Below are 24,977 nucleotides of genomic sequence, written 5' to 3'. Positions count from 1 at the left end.
TTCCAGGACTTTGAATTACTTTGTGTATGAATTGTGCTGTACAAATACACTTGTCTTGCCTTGTAATGCATTTGCTCAATTTAACATAACAAATTTGATTTAAAAAAATATGCTGAGATGAAAGAAATCAAGCTTGTAGAAGAAAGTCAGCTTCACCGTGCTTCCTGCATGAAGTGTCAGCGCTCAGCATGTTTACAGAAGGACTTCCTCAAAACAAGAGGGATGTTCGTGTTTATACTTAAATATTAAGCTCACATAGCGGTTGGTCCATAGGTTATGAAGTGGCTTTGGGATTGAACATAATTAATCATTGAAAATGAAACAACATCATAAACCATGTTAAATTTTGCTGTAGTTAGTTTCAACTCAAAATCATTTTAGGTCCATGTAGAACTACAAGTATAACAGACGAATCATTGGCGCCATCTGGTGGACTATAGTACAAACTGCAGGACAAAGAACGTGCGCGTCAAAATACATTCTGAACTCCAAGGAAAGGTTTCTGTGTCTGTGTGGCTATGTACAAGTATTCACAAATTTAAGAAAATGCATAAAACCCTCATATTTTCAGTTTAGAAGTGAGCTGATATAAGGCACTTTACACTGCATGTATTTCATTATCATCAACCAGTGCTATAACTGCTGTGTTTTGGATATATACATTTTAAGCTTTGTGAATATTAATATCATGAGATTTGTGTCACTTCATAATGCATAACACGGGGGTGGGAATAAATAAGTATTGCTTCATCCCACTCCCTAAACAGACTTTAGTCTAAAGAAACTTAAAGTGTATAGTGTTTTTTTTTTCCTTCTTGGACAGGTATGAAAAATTATACTAGACCAAAGCTCAAATTAAACATATCATCAAACATTTATTGTGAAATGGGAGCTGCATATGAACAGAGGGCAGGGAACACACACTTTAAAGACCTAATTTTAAACATAACATAGTTGTAAATTGTCCATTTTACTGGCATCATCTTCTGGTGTCTTTCAAATAAAAAAGCATACATATCCAAACATTACACAGACCAGTAACAAAAAAATAAAAATCAATATCTGTATTTTGTAGAATAGTCTTTAGGAGAAACCACGAGACCTCTTCCTTTTCTCGCTCCTCTGTAAACGGTTTCTACAATATCTATCATCTCTTGCTTGTCCTCCATTGTCCAGTTGATTTTATTGTTGTTTCCAGTTCCCAGATCTATCATGATGTGCTTGTTCCTGCAACAAATACAATGATTATAAATTAAATAACTGTTACATAAAGCAGCGTATATATAAAACAATAGATTTGAAAATGCATTACCTGAAAAAGAACATCACAGTGCAGGGATCATACAACTCGTACATCTTGTTAAAATCTGGTACTTCTGTGATGTCGACCAGGTAGATGACTGCAAAGTTCTTCACCTGTAAAAAACAAAAAAGGAAGCGCAATTTCATATTAGCAAGTAACCTTTTAGAGTATTCTGTTTTCCAGTAAAACGTTATTGATCAGACTGCTGCTACGTAACATCACAAATATCCTACATCAAACAAGTGACTGAATTTGAATGAAACTTGTGATTGACATGAGCAGATCTATATTACCATAGAACTCCTTAAAAGCTCGGCATTTCATCCGGGTGCGGGACTTAATGTTCCTTTGCAACCATGACAACACACATTTAAACAGTGTTTTCCTATTCACCCGAGCTGCCAGGTCTAAAAAAAAGACCTTACTGACAAAACAAAGCGAATTTAGACCTCAAATTGTACCAAAAACACAAGTTTTTATTTTACTTTGGCACCATTTCCTTCACACAACAGCCACTTTGTTTTAGTGGTTACTCTTGCAAATGTACAGTTTTGTCAAAATATATTTTCACACTCAGGTTAAGTTTAAAGTTAGGATCGGGATTAGCTTTAGGAACATGTAAATTTAGGATTTTGGGTTAGGTTTGCAAGGTCACGGCAAAACTGAGCTGTAATATATAGACCATAGAAACTTATAAACAAAAGGTATTCGTAAACTGTATTAAACGGATCATAAAAATACTCTAAATTTCTGAAACTGAAGGAAATGCAAAGAATTTAAAGAGTGTCGTGTCATGTTACCAGAGGGTGTCGCCAGTGAGCACACCAGCTGCTAATGCTACGGCTACAATGGCTAGACATACCCTATGATGCTAATAATCACTAACCACCTGTTTTTTTGTTTTGATTTTATTTATTTAAGAAATGTTGTAATCATAGACTGTATGAAAAATATACAAACAGTCTCTGGTTGTTGGCAGTGTGAATTATTCAAGTAACAGCGCATGACAAACAAGAGTTCAGACAAGAGAGATGAAAATCCTGATAATAAATACATGAAACCACGTGTAAATATGTCTCCTTATAACGTTACCTTTTCGGCGATGCTGTAAAGTACTTCATCCATCTTCATGCACGTGGGGTCCCAGTCGTGACCAAAACGAATAACGAGAACTCGGTCTTCCTCAGATAAAATGGCTTGATCAACCTGCCAGCCATTGTGAAGATGTGGCAGCATGTACGACATCTTGGCTTTGTTGTGCTGCTTTCGAGCCTAAAAAACAGAAAGTAGATGTAGCATGTAAAGCAGAGGCAAATCTATAGTGCAGATAAACTAAATCGTAACCTTTTAACTGGGTGAATTATATGTTTACAAGCAAGAATTGACGTTAGCTTGTGGTATGCTAACGTTAGCCGAAGGGTAATAACACTGTCACAGAGCGTTAACTCACCCCACAGGACGAGTGCAGAGGGTTATAGTGTGTGACATCTTACCTTTCGGGGGTATAAATGTAGTATAAAGAGGATGGGTTTGTTTTTGAGGCGTTGTTAAGTCCGCTGTGGGGAAACTCGTTCGTTGTTGTCCACCTTCTAGTCGCGTATGTGACGTCATAAAAGAAGCGACAAAGGCTGGAGTTCTTCTGTGGAGTTTAAGAGCGGCTTAAACTATCCAAAAGTGAAGTGTTTTGGATAATTAAATAATAATAAAAATGAAAATAATAATAAAAATGAAAATAATAATAAAAATGAAAATAATAATAATGGAAACAAAAAATAATAACAACAACAATAATGATGATAGTAATACCACAAGAAGAAGAAGAAGAAGAAGAAGAAGAAGAAGAAGAAGAAGAAGAAGAAGAAGAAGAAGAAGAAGAAGAAGAAGAAGAAGAAGAAGAAGAAGAAGAAGAAGAAGAAGAAGAAGAAGAAGAAGAAGAAGAAGAAGAAGAAGAAGAAACAACTGTATATATAAATGGACATGGCTAACCTGCTAGCCATCGTGTTCCATAGGCGTGCTTCGATTCTTTTGCTGATGCTGGTTATGTAAAAAAGGTGGAAGCCAAAAAGACAGATGGAGTTTATGGGGTCAAAAAAGTTGAAGGGTAAGATCTGGTCTCATGGTAAACGGTTTTACATAGACTGTTTGTATAAATGGAAATAGCAAACTCACTAGCTGCCGCGTTCCGGATAAGAAGTGCTTGAGAGTGTGCTTCTTCTGACTTCATCGACTCTGGCTCCAATTCACTTTACATTGAAAAATTGTCACCCCTCTCTCTGTAACTGCTGCTGTCAAACTCATCATTTTGGTCTTAAAATGTTCTTGTTACAGGTTTGATTGACAGCGATGCGAAGCGCCCGCTCCCTGCTGAACCAGCGGCGTGGGCAGACAGGCTCGTTTCCTTCAACAGCCTCGCTCTGGATTGGCTCTTTGGTTGCTATGATACTCGTGGTGGGAACTCAGCTCCAAATTCGCTATAACTGCTGGGCCTTGATGAGCTTCATTTGACCGGAGCTGAACACTATGAGTGACATGACATTCACTTAGTCCACTTCTTTGTACTGTCTAAGTTTTTTTAAATAAAACAAAACAGAGCGGTAGAGAGCAGTGATATAAAAAAACAACAACACAAGGTTATAAAGTACAATCGTCATAACAAAGAGTCGAAACAATATTAGCTGCAACAGAGATGAGCTTGTGTTGAAATATACTCAAGTTAGAACGAGTATGACTGACACAAATTCGGCAAATGACTCAAATTGGGGAATGACAGTTCTGCCTCTGCAAACTTTGATCAACTGTATTCTCCGTGAATGGACTGTTACACTGAACGTACGCAAAATACAAAAGCGCTCTAAAGAAATACAACTAAATTAACGAAACTTCTGCCTCTGTCAAATCAGTGTGACTGTCGTAGATTAAATACTCTGTGTGCACAATGATATCCTGGAGTAATGTTATGTCTGACCTATAAAATTATACATCTTGTGGTCATTAGTTACCATGACTCAAAACCTGAAAGTTTTCGTGATAGAAAATGACATATATTACCTTCATAATATCGGGAATTACATTAAACCACACAAACTAATATTAATCAATGTGGTTTAATCTGCATCTACTATAAGAGTTTAGTTACTTTACTGAAAACGAAAGGAGCAAAACAAACTACAGTTACACAGACTAGAATATCTTTATCTCTATTGTATGATCAGTGTATCATTTATTCTTGTCTTAACAGTTTCCCTTTGCTTTTCATGTAAAGTGTTTTATGTGTTTCTAATCACTCTACACTCTGCACCTACTGATGCATTTCTTCTGAATATCAAAGTGACCAATAATTGTATATAAAAGATGAGGCGTAGTCATATGTGAGTGCAGTGAGTCTTTATTGAAGTGTGTCTCAGCAGCTCCACACACAAACATGCTTTTGATGCACAGCTCTTTATTTTCAGCAGAAGCTCCAGTTGGGACAGAGGGCTGTGTGCTGTGCTGCAGTAAGTGAAGTGTAGCTGTAGAGGCGTGAGCTGACAGCAGAGGGCGCTCTGCAGGCTGATCCCAGTGACTGTGTCAGTCCTGGGAACACTGCAGTGTGCTCAGTGTGTGGGACACTGGACTCTGGGAGCCCTGTGTGGCCTCACAGCTCACAGCCACGCCCCCCTCCCTCCACTGCTGTGCGGGGAGCGTCAGGCTGCTGCTCCAGCTGTAGTGGCCGTCCTTTTGCAGCACCGCGGGGCTCCGGCTCTGCTCCCCGCCCACACCGCCACCGGACACCTTCCAGGACACGCTCCAGTCTGACGGGAAGCCCTTGTTGGCCAGGCACACGAGGGTGGCCTTCCCCTGGGCCAGCTCCTCTCTGGAGGGGGGCAGCACCCAGAGGCTGGGCTCCACTCGGCCCACTGTGGACACACAGCACAAACACACACTTACACAGTGATACACACTGAAGGGATTCAGTACTGTTCACAAATACAGAAAGACTATTTTTATGGCCCTGTGCACTTTCAGATTCAGAAAAATAAAAGCAAATGGAAAAGAAAAAAATACTTTACATCAAAATATTAAACTTTATTCCACACGTTACTTTTTGGCCGAGCTGAGTGAAAACAGAACTCTGACAGAAAGGCTCCACTGAAGCTGAACGACAGAAAAGTTTCAGAGCTAAAGATAAACTGAGAAAAGTCCCCAGACTTTGAACAAGAATTCACATGTTTCTCTTAAAATATTTAGATTATTACAGCGAAATAAAACATATATCAAAATATTTATGATAAATGTGAAACTTTGTTGAAGAGTTAAAAAATATTTACTTCTTTAAATTTTTACTTTAGGAAACAAAAGCTTCAGAAAATAATTTTCTGTCAAACTTTGATACAAACAGATTAAGATAACTTTTTGTATTTAAGTTTCTACATTTCTGGGGGATAATAAGAATGCATGGTTCAACAAGAAGAAGACATTTGAACAATACATCCAAAAATGTAAGAAATAAAATAAACTTAGAGTTCAGAAACATAAACAGATGAATAACAGAAATAATAAAAGTATAATTTCAAGTAAACATAAAGAGAGGACTTACAGTTGAGCTCCAGTCTGGTTCCTCCACCGAACGTCCACCACAGTGATACAAACTCATGGAGCGCTCGTACAAAAACCTGCAGCCGCTCAGAGACAAAAACCATTCAGCTGTACAGAGACTGGTAAACAACTGAGAAATGGCATTTATAGATTTAAACTGGACAAACTGTTTAGAAGGAGATGACAATGTGTTTATCAGGAACAATTTAAATCATTTTATTAATCAAAAGTAAATTTACAACATAATAATGGAAATAATTTATTAATATCGGTTAAATTAATATGCTTCAACATAATATTAATAAAGTAGAGAGCCAATCACTGACAACAATTTTGGATATAACTTCCATGGGGTCTCAAAACAAACATTTAAAATCTGACCCTAAACCAGAGACAGTATTGCTCTGAATGTGATGACAGACCCTGCAGCTGTTCAGTCCCTCCATGTCTGTGTGGGAGTCTCATTTCCATAGACACACACTTTGCATGATTAGCTGCATGGTCCAGTGGGACACTTTATAGTCCTGAGAGGTGCACTCTGGAGCACTGGCAGCTGTCCTTCATGACAACACAAGCCACATACGGCCTCCTCATCACCAACATGACTTTGGTGTGCGTCCTCATGTGGACTGTCCTCTGCTGCTGCTTCACAGGTAAAGTCCAGAGAGTCCCACTGCTGTCCTCTGTCCACATCCGTCCCTCTGAGACCAACCAGACTAAACCATCAGGTGCTTTGTGTTTGTGTGTTCAGAGTCCAGAGGAGAGGTGACAGTGAGTCAGGCTGGAGCAGTGAGGGCCGCCCTGGGGGACACCGCCACCATACGCTGTACTGTCAGCCAGAATGTGTACAACAATAATTATTTAAGCTGGTACCAACAGAGAGATGGAGAGCCTCCTAAAGCTCTTATATATCTTGCATCTACTCGAACCTCAGGTGTCTCCAGTCGTTTTTCAGGCAGTGGATCTGGGTCTGACTTCACTCTGACCATCAGTGGAGTTCAGCCTGAAGATTACACTGTGTATTACTGTCAGAGTTATCACGCCATAAACAGTCAGGATGTGTTCACACAGTGAAAAAGACTCGTACAAAAACCTCCTCAGACTGAACTGAAACTGTTCACACTTCACTGAACTCTGCACAGTCAGATACAATATAATGACAAAAAGACAAAAATCTGATTAAAAGAAGTGATTTTAATGGAAAAAAATAATAAAATAATTGAACACCTTTTTAACATAAGAAAATATGTATAAACTATTGAATAATACAGTAACCAAACACGTTTTAAAACAAAGTTATAAGTTGTAGTATAATAAATCATACTGTGATATAATATAAGACCACGTAAAAGCAAAAATGAACTCAGTTGAGTTTATTGTTCAGAAGAAGTCACGTAAGATCATATATTGAGTGGAAAAAAGATTGTTATTCATTATTTAAAACAATAAATAAATAAATTTTAACTACTAATACATTGTCACATTAGGTTTATGCTCATAAATGTGTCCTGGTCTGTTTAATTATCAATGTATTTATGTAGTTTACCACCTGCAGTTAGAGACTCCCCCAGCTTCACTACTTTTAAAGGCCATTTAAAGACATGGCTCAGGTCAACACAGGCGTGTGATCATGTACAATAGTTTATAATGTGCAATGGGCAAGATGCAATATATGATTTATTAATTAATGATTTATTAATATTTTACGTACAGACAATATGCAATATACTAAAGAATTTTACCTTTCAGGGCACATGCAATATATTGTAGAATAGCACTATATAAGCCGGGTTATTTAGCAATTTCACCTTTACTTTATCACTTTATCTAAGTCTGTGAACTTGAGACTGACCATCCCTGACCACCATTTGTTTTATTATATTGTCTCTCTGGTGTATTGTTTTTACTGTGTGTATTTGTTTTATGATTACATCAACCTGTCTAGGGACAGCAGATGGAAATTAGCCTTGGGCTACAATCTGACAACATATTTACATATCTTGTATATGTTCGTTAATGTGTTTTGTCCCTATTTAAAAAAAATAAAAATAAATAAAAAACATTAACTTACAGGTGTTTGTTAATGTTAATGGTCTAATTTAATGTGGATTTCATTCTTAATATTATTTTTGCTCCAATAACTAAACTATTAATACAACATTTTTTGTACTTTTTAACAATATCAAGGTACTTAAGAAATATGAAAGGAGCAAAAACACACCCCTGAGGCCCTCACCAAGGAACATTTTCTCATTTTAAGCTTCAAATTGGAATGGTCTGATTTTGATGATACCATATTTAATAAAGTCAACTGTACAGGTATTGGTAGTGGGCTGGGCCACAGGCAGGTAGACAGGTTGGAGACAGGTAGGCAGCTTGCAAAAATAATGGCAGAGGCACCTGGACACAGAACAATAACGCTGAAAAAAGTGAACTTGTCTCATCTTTCCAAACACATCTACTAACTGGAGTAGGATCAATGACAAACTGGTGAGGAGTGGATGAAAAACCAGACTTCTTATACTGCAGGTAATGAGGTAAATTGGATCCAGGTGTGTCAGCTGTCAGATCAGGTGAGCCGACGCCCAGGTGGGAGGAGAGACAGACAACACAGAAGAGAGGGAGAGACAACAGGGAAAACAGCAGAAGAGAGGATCCTGACACAAACACACAAAAAGTGACATTGTCGGTCAAATAAACCATATTTTTATTTATTTCATCCAGAGTCAGTTCAAAATATGATCCTCACTGCAGATCCACTTACGACTTTATCAACAAACTCCTCAGCTTTGCTCTGATCCGACAGTGAAGCATTTTAGGGTCTGGTCAAAAGGTCAGAGGTCACAGTGTGAGTTTGTATGTGTGCTGCCTGTCCGCTCCAGCTCTGCTCTCTGTAGTGGACAGTAGTGGTCAGTAGGGGGCAGTAGTGTGAGCTGTGTGCCCGTCTCCTCTGACTGTGTGACTTTGCATATGTGTGCTGCCTCTCTGCTCCAGCCGTTAAGAGCCCAGTGCTGCTCAGTGTCTGTGCGGGCCCTTCAGAGCCACTCCCACACCAACAACACAATGAGCCTGATGTCCCTGCAGCTGTTCCTGCTGGCCCTGGGGCTCCTGGTTGGGGGTGAGGGCATCTGGGCCACAGCACTGCTCCTCTGGACGCCTGCAGGGTCTGTCTCAATAACTCTTCTTCTGTTTTTCAGGTTCTTCAGGAGAAATCAGCCTGACTCAGACTCCTAAAGCTGCAGCTGTGGACAAAGGGGCCTCTGTTACTCTCAGGTGTCAGACTAGTACAGGTATTTCTAATGATCTGCACTGGTATCTTCAGAAAGGCACAGAACCTCCAAAGCTCCTCATACGTTATGCTTCAACTCTTCATGATGGAGTCTCCAGTCGTTTCAGTGGAAGTGGTCGTGGGACAGACTTCTCTCTGAGCATCAGTGGATTTGAGGCTGAAGATGCAGGAGTTTATTACTGTCAGCAGAGTTACAGCAGACCGTTCACACAGTGAAAAAGACTCGTACAAAAACCTCAGACTGAACTGAAACTGACTCACTTCACTGAACTCACTCCTCACAGTGAGACACAATAGAATGAAAGTAAAGCCAACAACCATTTTTCATGAGATACATTTTTTTTTTTATTACACTTGTTTTAATGTTTGAACAGAAACAAAAACAAAAACACTGACCACAGACTTATTTATTAGAAGTAAAATGGCTCCACAGGTTTTAAATCCAACTTTCATTTAAATGAATTAAATGAATGTTAGTGTTATCACAAACTTAAACACTTTGTTGTGTCTAGTTGCCCAAAATATGAATACAGAAAAACAAAATGAACCCATGCATTTATTTGAGCTCAAACTAAGTGAAGTATGAATATCCATGTGAGAATAAACATTTTAAATACACGACCAGTCAAAAGTATGGACACACTTTTAGTTTATTTATTTCCATGATTTACTTTGTAGATTCTCACTGAAGCTTCAGAACTATGAATGAACACACATGGAATGTAGGAAACAAAAAATAAACTCAGAATAACTCAAAACTCACCATTTGCTTTAGTCGCTGCTTTGCACTCTTTGCATTTCTTTACCCTGACATGGTTCATCTGTGAAGAGAAAACCATTTCAGGAGAAGCTCAATGAGAGAAGGACAAGGGTTTGAGCTCCACAAAACAAAGAGTGGACATTTTGAGGATTTGTATTAAACGTTTTTCTGTACTACATAATTCCATATATCTTTCATCTTATATTTGATGTTTTCTGTATGTAAATAAAATACGGAAAGTAAAAAAAAACAGTGAATAAGAAGCTGTGTCCAAACTTTTGTCTGGTGGTGTATTTACATTAACAACATTGTCAGTTAAATGTAACATATGTTTTAAAGTCTATGGTTTATTTATAATATATAATTAAAAAATGTGGTGTTGTAGCTGTGTCTGAGACCTGGCTCGATGCTGATGAGGGTTGTGATGTGGAAATGGAAGACTATGAGCTGTTTACATTAAACAGGCCTAATAAGAGAGGTGGGCGAGGTGCAATGTACGTGGATGCAGAATTAAAATCCAACGTAATTAAGAGTAAAACAGTTGCTGTAGATGGAGTCATGGAGTGCGTGACTGTCAAAATAAATGTAGAGAAATCAAAAAAATGTAAGTGTTAGTCGCCTGTATAGATCACACGGATCAAGTCTCGACAGCTTCAACCAAAAAATGGATGCCCTGTTTACTAATTCAAGAAAGGTTCATATTGTGTGTGGTGATTTTAATGTTAATCTCTTGAATCCCCAAACAAATGCAAAAACAACAGACTTTATTTCAGGTATATATAGTAATAATCTATTTCCACTTATTATTAAACCAACGAGAATTACAAATGACACAGCTGCACTGATAGAAACATCTTTACAAATCTACTGGGAGTCAAATCACAGCTGGACTTATTAATGACATCAGTGATCCTTTACCCATATTTAGTGTCTTTCATCAGCTGCTCCAAAACGTCAAAACTGCATCACAAAAAACTAAACATGATAAAATGACCAGACTCAGAACAACTGAAGCAACTGCTGCTTTAAAAGACTTAAATGCACAGACATGGGACAAGGTTTATGCTTCTGCAGATCTCGACGTGGCTCTCGATGCATTTTTGTTGAATTTAACTACCGTCTATGACACTGTCCCTCAGATGTGGAATTAAACACAAAAAACACTAAAGGACTAAATAAGGACTAAATAATCCTTGGATTACGTGTGGAATTGTAATTGCATGTAAAAATAAAAATAAACTGTATAGACATAATTAGATACAATAAGAAGAATTATTACCAAACACTGGAACAACAAAGAAATAATATTCAAGGAACTTAGAAAATATTGAACAGTAGAATTAATGGAGGAAAGAAAAGACACACATTCCCAGATTATTTTATGAAGGATAATAATGTTATTGTAAAAGGCTCAAGTGAAATGGAAAATGCATTTAACGACTTATTTATAAATGTTAGACCAACATTAGGAAACAAAATAACAGAATCAACAGAGTCACATGGATCAGCTGTAAAATATATACAGCAAAATCCAAATTCATTATTTATAAGTGGTACAGATGGAAATGAAATGATTAAATTAAATTAAAGGTCAACTGATTGCTTTGATATGGATTTGGTAAAAAAAACATCATTAACTGCCACATCGTTTACATTTATCTGCAATCAACTGTTTTTAACAGGCATTTTCCAAACAAAGTGGAAATAGCCAAAGTAATTCCCATGTTCAAAAGTGACAGACACCAGTTTACCAACTATAGACCTATATCTCTTCTGCCACAATTTTCTTTTTTGTGTCAAGATTGGATAATTTTATTGATAAGTACAATTTACTTTGGCTTTCCTGTGTCTTATTATTAAAATGGGTTACGCATTATAAGTATTTTTTATTTCAGCCTAAAGACTTTCAGTCATGATAAAAAATGTTTGATAATGTTTGATTTGAATGTAATGACCGAACAAATAAATAAATAAATATTTTTAACACACTTAATGATTCAATAATGGAAATAACACTAGGCCTGTACAATGAATTAAAAAGGTGCAAAAACACTTCCTTGGGGTCAACTACAGGGACCATGTAAAATTTGACCCTAAAACAAATCCAGTGTTGTTCTGCTGTGCTCACTCCAAACAAACTGAAAGATACACTTTTGAAAACTGTTTAATTAAATTTGGAATTTTGTTTTTTTAAATTGTGTCCAAATATAAAAAATAAGACTAAATATATATTGATAACACAATGAACCAACTGAATGAACTAAAAGCCCAAGAATAATAAATATTTGACGTCCAACTGTTTTATTCCAACATTTACTCAAAATATTCATAATTAACCCAAAGTTACACAGACTAGAATATCTTTATCTCTATTGTATGATCAGTGCATCATTTATTCTTGTCTTAACAGTTTCCCTTTGCTTTTCATGTAAAGTGTTTTCTGTGTTTCTAATCACTCTACACTCTGCACCTACTGATGCATTTCTTCTGAATATCAAAGTGACCAATAATTGTATATAAAAGATGAGGCGTAGTCATATGTGAGTGCAGTGAGTCTTTATTGAAGTGTGTCTCAGCAGCTCCACACACAAACATGCTTTTGATGCACAGCTCTTTATTTTCAGCAGAAGCTCCAGTTGGGACAGAGGGCTGTGTGCTGTGCTGCAGTAAGTGAAGTGTAGCTGTAGAGGCGTGAGCTGACAGCAGAGGGCGCTCTGCAGGCTGATCCCAGTGACTGTGTCAGTCCTGGGAACACTGCAGTGTGCTCAGTGTGTGGGACACTGGACTCTGGGAGCCCTGTGTGGCCTCACAGCTCACAGCCACGCCCCCCTCCCTCCACTGCTGTGCGGGGAGCGTCAGGCTGCTGCTCCAGCTGTAGTGGCCGTCCTTTTGCAGCACCGCGGGGCTCCGGCTCTGCTCCCCGCCCACACCGCCACCGGACACCTTCCAGGACACGCTCCAGTCTGACGGGAAGCCCTTGTTGGCCAGGCACACGAGGGTGGCCTTCCCCTGGGCCAGCTCCTCTCTGGAGGGGGGCAGCACCCAGAGGCTGGGCTCCACTCGGCCCACTGTGGACACACAGCACAAACACACACTTACACAGTGATACACACTGAAGGGATTCAGTACTGTTCACAAATACAGAAAGACTATTTTTATGGCCCTGTGCACTTTCAGATTCAGAAAAAAGAGAAAAAAATGGAAAAGAAAAAATAATTTATATCAAAATATTAAACTTTATTCCACATGTTAGTTTTTGGCCGAGCTGAGTGAAAACAGAACTCTGACAGAAAGGCTCCACTGAAGCTGAACCACAGAAAAGTTTCAGAGCTAAAGATAAACTGAGAAAAGTCCCCAGACTTTGAACAAGAATTCACATGTTTCTCTTAAAATATTTAGATTATTACAGCTAAAAAAAATATGTATCAAAAAGATTATGATAAATGTGAAACTTTTTTGAAGGGTTCAAAATATTTACTTCTTTAAATTTTTACTTTAGGAAACAAAAGCTTCAGAAAATAGTTTTCTGTCAAACTTTGATACAAACAGATTAAGATAACTTTTTGTATTTAAGTTTCTACATTTCTGGGGGATAATAAGAATGCATGGTTCAACAAGAAGCTAGTGGACATTTTAACAATACATCCAAAAATGTAAGAAATAAAATAAACTTAGAGTTCAGAAACATAAACAGATGAATAACAGAAATAATAAAAGTATAATTTCAAGTAAACATAAAGAGAGGACTTACAGTTAAGGTCCAGTCTGGTTCCTCCACCGAACGTGAGCCACAGTGATACAAACTCATGGAGCGCTCGTACAAAAACCTGCAGCCGCTCAGAGACAAAACCATTCAGCTGTACAGAGACTGGGAAACAACTGAGAAATGGCGTTTATAGTGTGAGAGGGGACGTGTGTGAGAGGGGCCACAGAGCACAGAAAACAGGCTCATATCATCAAACAGAAACACTACACAAACACAAGAATCTAAAGTGTTCATGTGTCAAGGAGCAGAAACACTTAAATCTGACCCAGAAAAACTCGATTTTCGAGTATATATATATATATATATATATATATATATATATATATATATATATATATATATATATATATATATATATATATATATATATATATATATATATATATATATATATATATATATATATATATATATATATATATATATATATATATAAATAAAATCCCACAGCAGAGTCATCAAGGAGCACAAACTGAACACTCAACATAGACAAGTGTAAAAGACTCATGGAAATATAATGAGCCATGTTTATCATCCAAAATATCAACATAAATATATAAAAAATATCTACATGAACATATATAAATATCATCATAAACAGAAATAAATATCAACATAAACATAAATATCATCATAAATATATATAAATATCAACATGAACAAATATAAATATCAAACATACATAAATATAATCATAAACATACATAAATATAGACATAAACACTTATAAATATCCAAAATGGTGAGTCACGTGACTGCTGCCTCACACCCATAAAATGAATCAGACCTGGAGACAAACTGGCCTCATGTTCTGTCTTTTGTGCGTGAAGGGCGCCACCTGCTGCTCTTCTGTGGAACTGACACTGGTCTCACTGCTTTTGATATGAACTGCATTTCTCTGTTTAGGCTTTAATTACATTATTTTACAGCTTATAGTATTAAATAGTGATACTGTCGTTACATCACTGCAGTGGTGAAATGTACTGAAGTAAAAGTAGTAAAGTACTATACTTAAGTAAAATGTTTAGGTATCTGTACTTTACATAAGTACAATTTACAGTGTGTATTTTTTACTTCGACTTCAGTACATTTGAGAGCAGTATACAGGTACAGCAGGTACTTTCTACTCCACTACATTTTGAACTGGACTGAAAAGTAAAAGTTTTTTTTTTTTACTCTTATGTAAGACCTGCTGAAAAGACTGAGGGTTTATTTTTAACACGTTCAGAATTTGAGTAAAACTAAAATATAAACAAAATAAACAGTGAAAAAAGAAATGATTCAGTTGTTTCTGTTGAACAAAATTTAGTAATTTAGTTTTATAATACATTTACTCTTTAAGTACATTTTTAAACAGATACTTTAATACTTTTACTTAAGTAGATTTTTTCATATGATACTTTTACTTTTTTTTTTTTTTTTTTTAAATGCTCCAGTATCTGAACTTGTACTTAAGTGACAAAATGGAGTACTTCTTTCCACACTGTTTTACTGGCTTGGCTCACATGTATTTGCTTTGGCCTACAATAAAGACATGATTAAAATTACCAAAAAATGGCTAAATAGTTTTAAATAAAAGATTCATTATTACATAGCAACAGAAAAGAATTAAACCAGTGCATAGAATTTTTATTATAAGAAAGGTTTGGTGCAGCTCTGTGTTACAGCCACTAGAGGGAGCCATTACACAACTGATCTGATTTCAAACTCATTCTTTCTTGTTTTATTCTGTTTTTGTGATCCCTCAGTTGTCCAAGTCTGATCCATAGTAAAATGTCAAAGTTAAATCTGTCAACTGGACAAAGAAGTTGTAGGAGTGAAGTTGTTTTGCTGCTCATCCACACAGAGAAACACAGAGAGGAGCACAAGACTTTCCCCAAAATCTGTGGTTCATCTGGAAATCAGCACGTCACAGTGGGTCATGAGGCCACTTCAGGTTCAGGTTTAGTCCTGGTTTAGTCCTGGTTTAGTCCTGGTTTAGTCCTAGTTTAGTCCTGGTTTAGTCCTGGTTTAGTCCTAGTTTAGTCCTGGTTCAGTCCTAGTTTACACCTGGTTTAGACCTGGTTTAGTCCTGGTTTAGTCCTAGTTTAGTCCTGGTTTAGACCTGGTTTAGTCCTGGTTTAAACCTGGTTTAGACCTGGTTTAGTCCTGGTTTAGTCCTAGTTTAGTCCTGGTTTAGACCTGGTTTAGTCCTGGTTTAGACCTGGTTTAGACCTGGTTTAGTCCTAGTTTAGTCCTGGTTTAGACCTGGTTTAGTCCTGGTTTAGAACTGGTTTAGACCTGGTTTAGTCCTAGTTTAGTCCTGGTTTAGTCCTAGTTTAGTCCTGGTTTAGTCCTGGTTTAGTCCTGGTTTCGTCCTGGTTTAGACCTGGTTTAGTCCTGGTTTAGTCCTGGTTTAGTCCTAGTTTAGTCCTGGTTTAGACCTGGTTTAGTCCTGGTTTAGACCTGGTTTAGACCTGGTTTAGTCCTAGTTTAGTCCTGGTTTAGACCTGGTTTAGTCCTGGTTTAGTCCTGGTTTAGTCCTGGTTTAGGCCTGGTTTAGACCTGGTTTAGTCCTGGTTTATTTCTGGTTTAGACCTGGTTTAGTCCTGGTTTAGTCCTAGTTTAGTCCTGGTTTAGACCTGGTTTAGTCCTGGTTTAAACCTGGTTTAGACCTGGTTTAGTCCTGGTTTAGTCCTAGTTTAGTCCTGGTTTAGACCTGGTTTAGTCCTGGTTTAGACCTGGTTTAGACCTGGTTTAGTCCTAGTTTAGTCCTGGTTTAGACCTGGTTCAGTCCTGGTTTAGAACTGGTTTAGACCTGGTTTAGTCCTAGTTTAGTCCTGGTTTAGTCCTAGTTTAGTCCTGGTTTAGTCCTGGTTTAGTCCTGGTTTAGTCCTGGTTTCGTCCTGGTTTAGACCTGGTTTAGTCCTGGTTTAGTCCTAGTTTAGTCCTGGTTTAGACCTGGTTTAGTCCTGGTTTAAACCTGGTTTAGACCTGGTTTAGTCCTGGTTTAGTCCTAGTTTAGTCCTGGTTTAGACCTGGTTTAGTCCTGGTTTAGACCTGGTTTAGACCTGGTTTAGTCCTAGTTTAGTCCTGGTTTAGACCTGGTTTAGTCCTGGTTTAGAACTGGTTTAGACCTGGTTTAGTCCTAGTTTAGTCCTGGTTTAGTCCTAGTTTAGTCCTGGTTTAGTCCTGGTTTAGTCCTGGTTTCGTCCTGGTTTAGACCTGGTTTAGTCCTGGTTTAGTCCTGGTTTAGTCCTAGTTTAGTCCTGGTTTAGACCTGGTTTAGTCCTGGTTTAGACCTGGTTTAGACCTGGTTTAGTCCTAGTTTAGTCCTGGTTTAGACCTGGTTTAGTCCTGGTTTAGTCCTGGTTTAGTCCTGGTTTAGGCCTGGTTTAGACCTGGTTTAGTCCTGGTTTATTTCTGGTTTAGACCTGGTTTAGTCCTGGTTTAGTCCTAGTTTAGTCCTGGTTTAGACCTGGTTTAGTCCTGGTTTAAACCTGGTTTAGACCTGGTTTAGTCCTGGTTTAGTCCTAGTTTAGTCCTGGTTTAGACCTGGTTTAGTCCTGGTTTAGACCTGGTTTAGACCTGGTTTAGTCCTAGTTTAGTCCTGGTTTAGACCTGGTTCAGTCCTGGTTTAGAACTGGTTTAGACCTGGTTTAGTCCTAGTTTAGTCCTGGTTTAGTCCTAGTTTAGTCCTGGTTTAGTCCTGGTTTAGTCCTGGTTTAGTCCTGGTTTCGTCCTGGTTTAGACCTGGTTTAGTCCTGGTTTAAACCTGGTTTAGACCTGGTTTAGTCCTGGTTTAGTCCTAGTTTAGTCCTGGTTTAGACCTGGTTTAGTCCTGGTTTAGACCTGGTTTAGACCTGGTTTAGTCCTAGTTTAGTCCTGGTTTAGACCTGGTTTAGTCCTGGTTTAGTCCTGGTTTAGTCCTGGTTTAGGCCTGGTTTAGACCTGGTTTAGTCCTGGTTTAGTCCTGGTTCAGTCCTGATGTAGTCCTGGTTCAGTCCTGGTTTAGTCCTAGTTTAGTCCTGGTTTAGACCTGGTTTAGTCCTGGTTTAGTCCTGGTTTAGTCCTGGTTTAGGCCTGGTTTAGACCTGGTTTAGTCCTGGTTTAGACCTGGTTTAGACCTGGTTTAGTCCTGGTTTAGTCCTGGTTTAGTCCTGGTTTAGGCCTGGTTTAGACCTGGTTTAGTCCTGGTTTAGTCCTGGTTCAGTCCTGATGTAGTCCTGGTTCAGTCCTGGTTCAGTCCTGGTTTAGTCCTGGTTTAGTCCTGGTTTAGTCCTGGTTTAGACCTGGTTTAGTCCTGGTTTAGTCCTGGTTTAGTCCTGGTTTAGTCCTGGTTTAGACCTGGTTCAGTCCTGGTTTAGTCCTAGTTTAGACCTGGTTTAGTCCTGGTTTAGACCTGGTTTAGTCCTGGTTTAGTCCTGGTTTAGTCCTGGTTTAGTCCTAGTTTAGTCCTGGTTTAGTCCTGGTTTAGTCCTGGTTTAGTCCTGGTTTAGCCCTAGTTTAGTCCTAGTTTAGTCCTGGTTTAGTTCTGGTTTAGTGCTGGTTTAGTCCTGGTTTAGTCCTGGTTTAGACCTGGTTCAGTCCTGGTTTAGCCCTGGTTTAGACCTGGTTTAGTCCTGGTTTTAGTCCTAGTTTAGACCTGGTTTAGTCCTGGTTTAGACCTGGTTTAGTCCTAGTTTAGTCCTGGTTTAGTCCTGGTTCAGTCCTGGTTTAGACCTGGTTTAGTCCTGGTTTAGACCTGGTTTAGACCTGGTTTAGACCTGGTTTAGACCTGGTTTAGTCCTGGTTTAGTTCTGGTCAGATTTCCGTCTTATATCAGCGAAACATTTTCACTCCTACAACTTTTTGTCCCGTTGACAGATTTAACTTTGTCTTTTTAACAGTTTATTCGACCTTTTAATTACAATCAGCCACTAAACGAATAGGTCAACTTAAATACTGTTTCTTTTCAGTTTAAATCCAAAATACAGGCTCGGATTGAAACGAGAACAAGGCGCTATTGTGCATTTTTTAATAACTCTGCGTCTAATACGAAGAACCCTTTGTCTTCGGGCGCTTTCGTTCCCACAGTGACCCCTCCAAACAGCAATATGTCCCTCTGAAATGTCAGCCGTAATTACTCCAGTGCTCTGAGACCAGCCCCGGAAGAAATGAAAGAAAACAGGTGGTGATCATGAACGCCCCGCCCCCCTCCTCCAGTCTGACCCTTTGTCCCAGTGTGTCCACCCCGTCCACCTCGTGCTTTTGCTGTTTATAACCTCCTGAACTGTTCAAAATTGGGACGTTTTCTCTGTCTCTGTTCTGTGTGTTGCACGTCAAGATCATTGCACAAACTCACACCTCAAGAACAAGAAAGACGTTAAAATCACAATACAACAAATCAAAACATAAATAATCATCATGAAATTAGTATTAAAACAGAAAAGTGCAGAATAAACCCCTTTCAGTCACATTCACATAAACAGAACAGTTTGAGTCTGGAATTAAACGTCGTCAAAGTCGAGGCCTGAGTCACATCTTCAGGAAGAATGTTCAGGTTTGAACTGAACAAAACTCAAACACTGATTCAACATGTTTAGTCCTGGTTTAGTCCTGGTTTAGTCCTGGTTTAGACCTGGTTCAGTCCTGGTTTAGTCCTGGTTTAGACCTGGTTTAGACCTGGTTTAGACCTGGTTTAGACCTGGTTCAGTCCTGGTTCAGTCCTGGTTCAGTCCTGGTTTAGACCTGGTTTAGTCCTGGTTTAGACCCAGTTTAGTCCCGGTTTAGTCCTGGTTTAGTCCTGGTTTAGTCCTGGTTTAGACCTGGTTTAGTCCTAGTTTAGCCACGGTTCAGGCCTGGTTTAGACCTGGTTTAGTCCTGGTTTAGTCCTGGTTTAGTCCTGATTTAGACCTGGTTTAGACCCAGTTTAGTCCCGGTTTAGTCCTGGTTTAGTCCTGGTTTAGTCCTGGTTTAGTCCTGATTTAGGCCTGGTTTAGCCACGGTTCAGTCCTGGTTTAGACCTGGTTTAGTCCTGGTTTAGACCTGGTTCAGTCCTGGTTTAGTCCTGGTTTAGACCTGGTTTAGACCTGGTTTAGACCTGGTTTAGACCTGGTTCAGTCCTGGTTCAGTCCTGGTTTAGACCTGGTTTAGTCCTGGTTTAGACCCAGTTTAGTCCCGGTTTAGTCCTGGTTTAGTCCTGGTTTAGTCCTGGTTTAGACCTGGTTTAGTCCTAGTTTAGCCACGGTTCAGGCCTGGTTTAGACCTGGTTTAGTCCTGGTTTAGTCCTGGTTTAGACCTGGTTCAGTCCTGGTTTAGTCCTGGTTTAGACCTGGTTTAGACCTGGTTTAGACCTGGTTTAGACCTGGTTCAGTCCTGGTTCAGTCCTGGTTTAGACCTGGTTTAGTCCTGGTTTAGACCCAGTTTAGTCCCGGTTTAGTCCTGGTTTAGTCCTGGTTTAGTCCTGGTTTAGACCTGGTTTAGTCCTAGTTTAGCCACGGTTCAGGCCTGGTTTAGACCTGGTTTAGCCACGGTTCAGTCCTGGTTTAGACCTGGTTTAGTCCTGGTTTAGACCCAGTTTAGTCCCGGTTTAGTCCTGGTTTAGTCCTGGTTCAGTCCTGGTTTAGACCTGGTTTAGTCCTGGTTTAGTCCTGGTTTAGTCCTGATTTAGACCTGGTTTAGCCACGGTTCAGTCCTGGTTTAGACCTGGTTTAGTCCTGGTTTAGACCCAGTTTAGTCCCGGTTTAGTCCTGGTTTAGTCCTGGTTTAGACCTGGTTCAGTCCTGGTTTAGTCCTGGTTTAGACCTGGTTTAGACCTGGTTTAGACCTGGTTTAGACCTGGTTCAGTCCTGGTTCAGTCCTGGTTTAGACCTGGTTTAGTCCTGGTTTAGTCCTGGTTTAGACCTGGTTTAGTCCTGATTTAGGCCTGGTTTAGTCCTGGTTTAGACCTGGTTTAGTCCTAGTTTAGCCACGGTTCAGGCCTGGTTTAGACCTGGTTTAGTCCTGGTTTAGTCCTGGTTTAGTCCTGATTTAGACCTGGTTTAGACCCAGTTTAGTCCCGGTTTAGTCCTGGTTTAGTCCTGGTTTAGTCCTGGTTTAGTCCTGGTTTAGTCCTGATTTAGGCCTGGTTTAGCCACGGTTCAGTCCTGGTTTAGACCTGGTTTAGTCCTGGTTTAGACCCAGTTTAGTCCCGGTTTAGTCCTGGTTTAGTCCTGGTTCAGTCCTGGTTTAGACCTGGTTTAGTCCTGGTTTAGTCCTGGTTTAGTCCTGATTTAGACCTGGTTTAGCCACGGTTCAGTCCTGGTTTAGACCTGGTTTAGTCCTGGTTTAGACCTGGTTTAGTCCTGGTTTAGTCCTGATTTAGGCCTGGTTTAGCCACGGTTCAGGCCTGGTTTAGACCTGGTTTAGTCCTGGTTTAGTCCTGGTTTAGTCCTGATTTAGACCTGGTTTAGACCCAGTTTAGTCCCGGTTTAGTCCTGGTTTAGTCCTGGTTTAGTCCTGATTTAGGCCTGGTTTAGCCACGGTTCAGTCCTGGTTTAGACCTGGTTTAGTCCTGGTTTAGACCTGGTTCAGTCCTGGTTTAGTCCTGGTTTAGACCTGGTTTAGACCTGGTTTAGACCTGGTTTAGACCTGGTTCAGTCCTGGTTCAGTCCTGGTTTAGACCTGGTTTAGTCCTGGTTTAGACCCAGTTTAGTCCCGGTTTAGTCCTGGTTTAGTCCTGGTTTAGTCCTGGTTTAGACCTGGTTTAGTCCTAGTTTAGCCACGGTTCAGGCCTGGTTTAGACCTGGTTTAGTCCTGGTTTAGTCCTGGTTTAGACCTGGTTCAGTCCTGGTTTAGTCCTGGTTTAGACCTGGTTTAGACCTGGTTTAGACCTGGTTTAGACCTGGTTCAGTCCTGGTTCAGTCCTGGTTTAGACCTGGTTTAGTCCTGGTTTAGACCCAGTTTAGTCCCGGTTTAGTCCTGGTTTAGTCCTGGTTTAGTCCTGGTTTAGACCTGGTTTAGTCCTAGTTTAGCCACGGTTCAGGCCTGGTTTAGACCTGGTTTAGTCCTGGTTTAGTCCTGGTTTAGTCCTGATTTATACCTGGTTTAGACCCAGTTTAGTCCCGGTTTAGTCCTGGTTTAGTCCTGGTTTAGTCCTGGTTTAGTCCTGATTTAGACCTGGTTTAGACCTGGTTTAGTCCTGGTTTAGACCCAGTTTAGTCCCGGTTTAGTCCTGGTTTAGTCCTGGTTCAGTCCTGGTTTAGACCTGGTTTAGTCCTGGTTTAGTCCTGGTTTAGTCCTGGTTTAGTCCTGATTTAGGCCTGGTTTAGCCACGGTTCAGTCCTGGTTTAGACCTGGTTTAGACCCAGTTTAGTCCCGGTTTAGTCCTGGTTTAGTCCTGGTTTAGACCTGGTTCAGTCCTGGTTTAGTCCTGGTTTAGACCTGGTTTAGACCTGGTTTAGACCTGGTTTAGACCTGGTTCAGTCCTGGTTCAGTCCTGGTTTAGACCTGGTTTAGTCCTGGTTTAGTCCTGGTTTAGACCTGGTTTAGTCCTGATTTAGACCCAGTTTAGTCCCGGTTTAGTCCTGGTTTAGTCCTGGTTTAGTCCTGGTTTAGACCTGGTTTAGTCCTAGTTTAGCCACGGTTCAGGCCTGGTTTAGACCTGGTTTAGTCCTGGTTTAGTCCTGGTTTAGTCCTGATTTAGACCTGGTTTAGACCCAGTTTAGTCCCGGTTTAGTCCTGGTTTAGTCCTGGTTTAGTCCTGGTTTAGTCCTGGTTTAGTCCTGATTTAGGCCTGGTTTAGCCACGGTTCAGTCCTGGTTTAGACCTGGTTCAGTCCTGGTTTAGACCCAGTTTAGTCCCGGTTTAGTCCTGGTTTAGTCCTGGTTCAGTCCTGGTTTAGACCTGGTTTAGTCCTGGTTTAGTCCTGGTTTAGTCCTGATTTAGACCTGGTTTAGCCACGGTTCAGTCCTGGTTTAGACCTGGTTTAGTCCTGGTTTAGACCCAGTTTAGTCCCGGTTTAGTCCTGGTTTAGTCCTGGTTTAGTCCTGGTTTAGTCCTGATTTAGGCCTGGTTTAGCCACGGTTCAGTCCTGGTTTAGACCTGGTTTAGTCCTGGTTTAGACCCAGTTTAGTCCCGGTTTAGTCCTGGTTTAGTCCTGGTTCAGTCCTGGTTTAGACCTGGTTTAGTCCTGGTTTAGTCCTGGTTTAGTCCTGATTTAGACCTGGTTTAGCCACGGTTCAGTCCTGGTTTAGACCTGGTTTAGTCCTGGTTTAGACCCAGTTTAGTCCCGGTTTAGTCCTGGTTCAGTCCTGGTTCAGTCCTGGTTTAGTCCTGGTTTAGACCCAGTTTAGACCCGGTTTAGTCCTGGTTTTAATTCTGCACTTTTCTCCTTTAATGTTCCTTTCATGATGATTATTTATGTTCTGATTTGTTGTGTTGTGATTTTAACGTCTTTCTTATTCTGTAAAACACTTTGAATGACTTTGATGACCTGTTCTGTACAAATAACTCTTAAAAGCCACTTTCTGGAATGTTTGCCTGTATCGATCATCAGTTTAGACTCTCGTTGCCTCCCATCCCCCGTCTCTGAATCTGCAGGATTAAACCAGTTGAATTCCTCTGTGTGACCATCATGGACAGTGGTGAGTGTCAAAGTGATGAGCTGACCACGCCCCCGTCTGGACATGAGCTACAGGCCCACGCCGAGGTGGAAAAAGAGTAAAGTACTTTATTTCATTACATTTGTAAGTTAGGTTACCGTTTAATAAAAATAATAATTCCTTGTTTAGACTTTAGTCATTGTGCATTCACTGCAGGTAAGACAGACACAGCTAATATAATAATAATAATAATAATAATAATAATAATAATAATAACAACAGTTCCAACAGAATCACAAAGTGCATTAAAAGAAAACAACATATCACGCCCACACAACATACTGGGCAAAGAACCACTGAATAAATACAACCACGTGCATTTATTTAGGACAATTTTATTTTATTTTAATTTGTTTTAAATAATGTGTGTGTAGTTAAGAATATATAGCACTAACTATTTTATTTGATCAAAACTAGAAAAAAAACAACAACAAAAAAACAACACAAAACAAAAAAAAACAACACAAAACAAAAAAAAAACAGACGCGCGCGCACTTTCCGTTTCCTACCAATGGCTAACGCAGTAACGCTAGTCTCCAGTAGATGCACTTTTGAAGCTTTTAGTTGATTTTATTGTTATAAAAATTGAACGTGGAGCAGTAGATGAAGAAGAGGCGGCTCATCACTTTGTCTGAGTTTAGTTACATCCCTCCAAGACGAACAGCACAGACACAAACGTCCTACGTCTACCGAGAATCTCAGCTATGACCGGCCACCGACTCGGCTCCTGTGCTAGCTAGGTTAGACTAATGCTAATATTTAACGGTAGATATGAATATTTACCTGATATGAACAAATGGCACGTGGGGTTTTGTTTAACTGTGAGGGGAATTATTATTATTATTATTATTATTATTATTATTATTATTATTATTATTATTATTATTATTATTATTATTATTAGGCCTGAGTCCTTACAGGGCGTAGGGCCTATTGCTTCCGCAACGATGGGTGCGTGGGCGAAGCGCGCAACTTCGTGGCCCGTCGCCCCCTGCACAGACTCCTGTGTCCTGCTGTAGACCTGGGACATGCAGATTTGTTCCTGCTAGCATGTCAGCGTCAACATTGAGTCAATGGGCGAAGCCATGAGTGCGAAAGAAGTCTTTCTTTCTCGCTTTCTTTCTTTCCCTCTCTCTTTCTTTCTTTCTTTCCCTCTCTCTTTCTTTCTATAAAAAAGAGAGAAAGAAAGACTTTCTTTCTTTCCTTTTCTTTCTTTCTTTTATTTATCAATGGGACGTCAGCTTTGCCGTAGAGAGCTACAAAATTCAGTACACATTCTTCATGTGATGCTAAACAGAAAATATTATTATGGCCACGCCCCCTGACAAACCAGAAGTCCCGCCATCTTGGATTGAAAATTCCAAAATGCAAAGTCAGTGTTTTCGCTGACGTCGCATTTTAATCAACTCCTCTGAAGGCGCTTCACCTGCAGGGCTGAAAATCTCTGTACATCATCTAGACAAGTGGGGCGTCAAAAGTTTTCCAATTTATGATGATGCCCGTCACGGTTTGCGTGCGGCGAAGCCGCAAAATTCCTTCGTTTTTTTGGGACTTTTCACATGTCAAAATTTACTCCCATTTGCGCATGCGAAGTCCGATTTTGCTCAAATTCGAATCAGTTGTAAAACTTTTTGGCCTAAAGCTCCTCATTATGAAAGAAATTAAATTGGTGCTATAGCGCC

General features: G+C 39.7%; 1 protein-coding gene and 4 gene segments (V, D, J or C); 2 read left to right on the top strand and 3 right to left on the bottom strand.

The window, feature by feature from the left end:
• Positions 1-863: 863 nt before the first annotated feature.
• On the bottom strand, positions 864-24,680 carry txnl4a (thioredoxin-like 4A). Of its 2 annotated transcripts, none has more exons than XM_033975116.2 (4): positions 2,797-2,926; positions 2,396-2,575; positions 1,313-1,416; positions 864-1,227 (listed from the first exon to the last, which is right to left on the bottom strand). In XM_033975116.2, exons 2-4 carry the CDS (start codon positions 2,546-2,548, stop codon positions 1,056-1,058), a joined length of 429 nt encoding a protein of 142 aa, XP_033831007.1. In that variant the 5' UTR covers positions 2,549-2,575; positions 2,797-2,926; the 3' UTR covers positions 864-1,055. The 2 variants fall into 2 exon arrangements, with proteins under 2 accessions (XP_033831007.1, XP_055081125.1); XM_055225150.1 differs by lacking the exon at positions 2,797-2,926 and adding an exon at positions 24,669-24,680 and having other exon boundaries at positions 890-1,227; positions 2,396-2,557.
• Positions 4,726-5,999, bottom strand: LOC117378229 (Ig kappa-b4 chain C region-like). The segment is given in 2 exon segments: positions 4,726-5,199; positions 5,880-5,999. Coding segments are annotated over 2 exon segments (432 nt in total).
• On the top strand, positions 6,372-6,974 carry LOC117378231 (Ig kappa chain V region K-25-like). The segment is given in 2 exon segments: positions 6,372-6,531; positions 6,630-6,974. Coding segments are annotated over 2 exon segments (414 nt in total).
• LOC117378228 (Ig kappa chain V region 3381-like) lies at positions 8,801-9,396 on the top strand. The segment is given in 2 exon segments: positions 8,801-8,996; positions 9,076-9,396. Coding segments are annotated over 2 exon segments (456 nt in total).
• LOC117379026 (Ig kappa-b4 chain C region-like) lies at positions 12,522-15,377 on the bottom strand. The segment is given in 3 exon segments: positions 12,522-12,995; positions 13,679-13,795; positions 15,359-15,377. Coding segments are annotated over 3 exon segments (465 nt in total).
• Positions 24,681-24,977: the final 297 nt, after the last annotated feature.

This window comes from Periophthalmus magnuspinnatus, chromosome 11, assembly GCF_009829125.3.
Source record: "Periophthalmus magnuspinnatus isolate fPerMag1 chromosome 11, fPerMag1.2.pri, whole genome shotgun sequence".
Taxonomy (NCBI): Eukaryota; Metazoa; Chordata; class Actinopteri; order Gobiiformes; family Gobiidae; genus Periophthalmus; species Periophthalmus magnuspinnatus.
The sequence above is the reverse complement of the archived record's forward strand: the minus strand, read 5'-3'. Positions and strand labels throughout refer to the sequence as shown.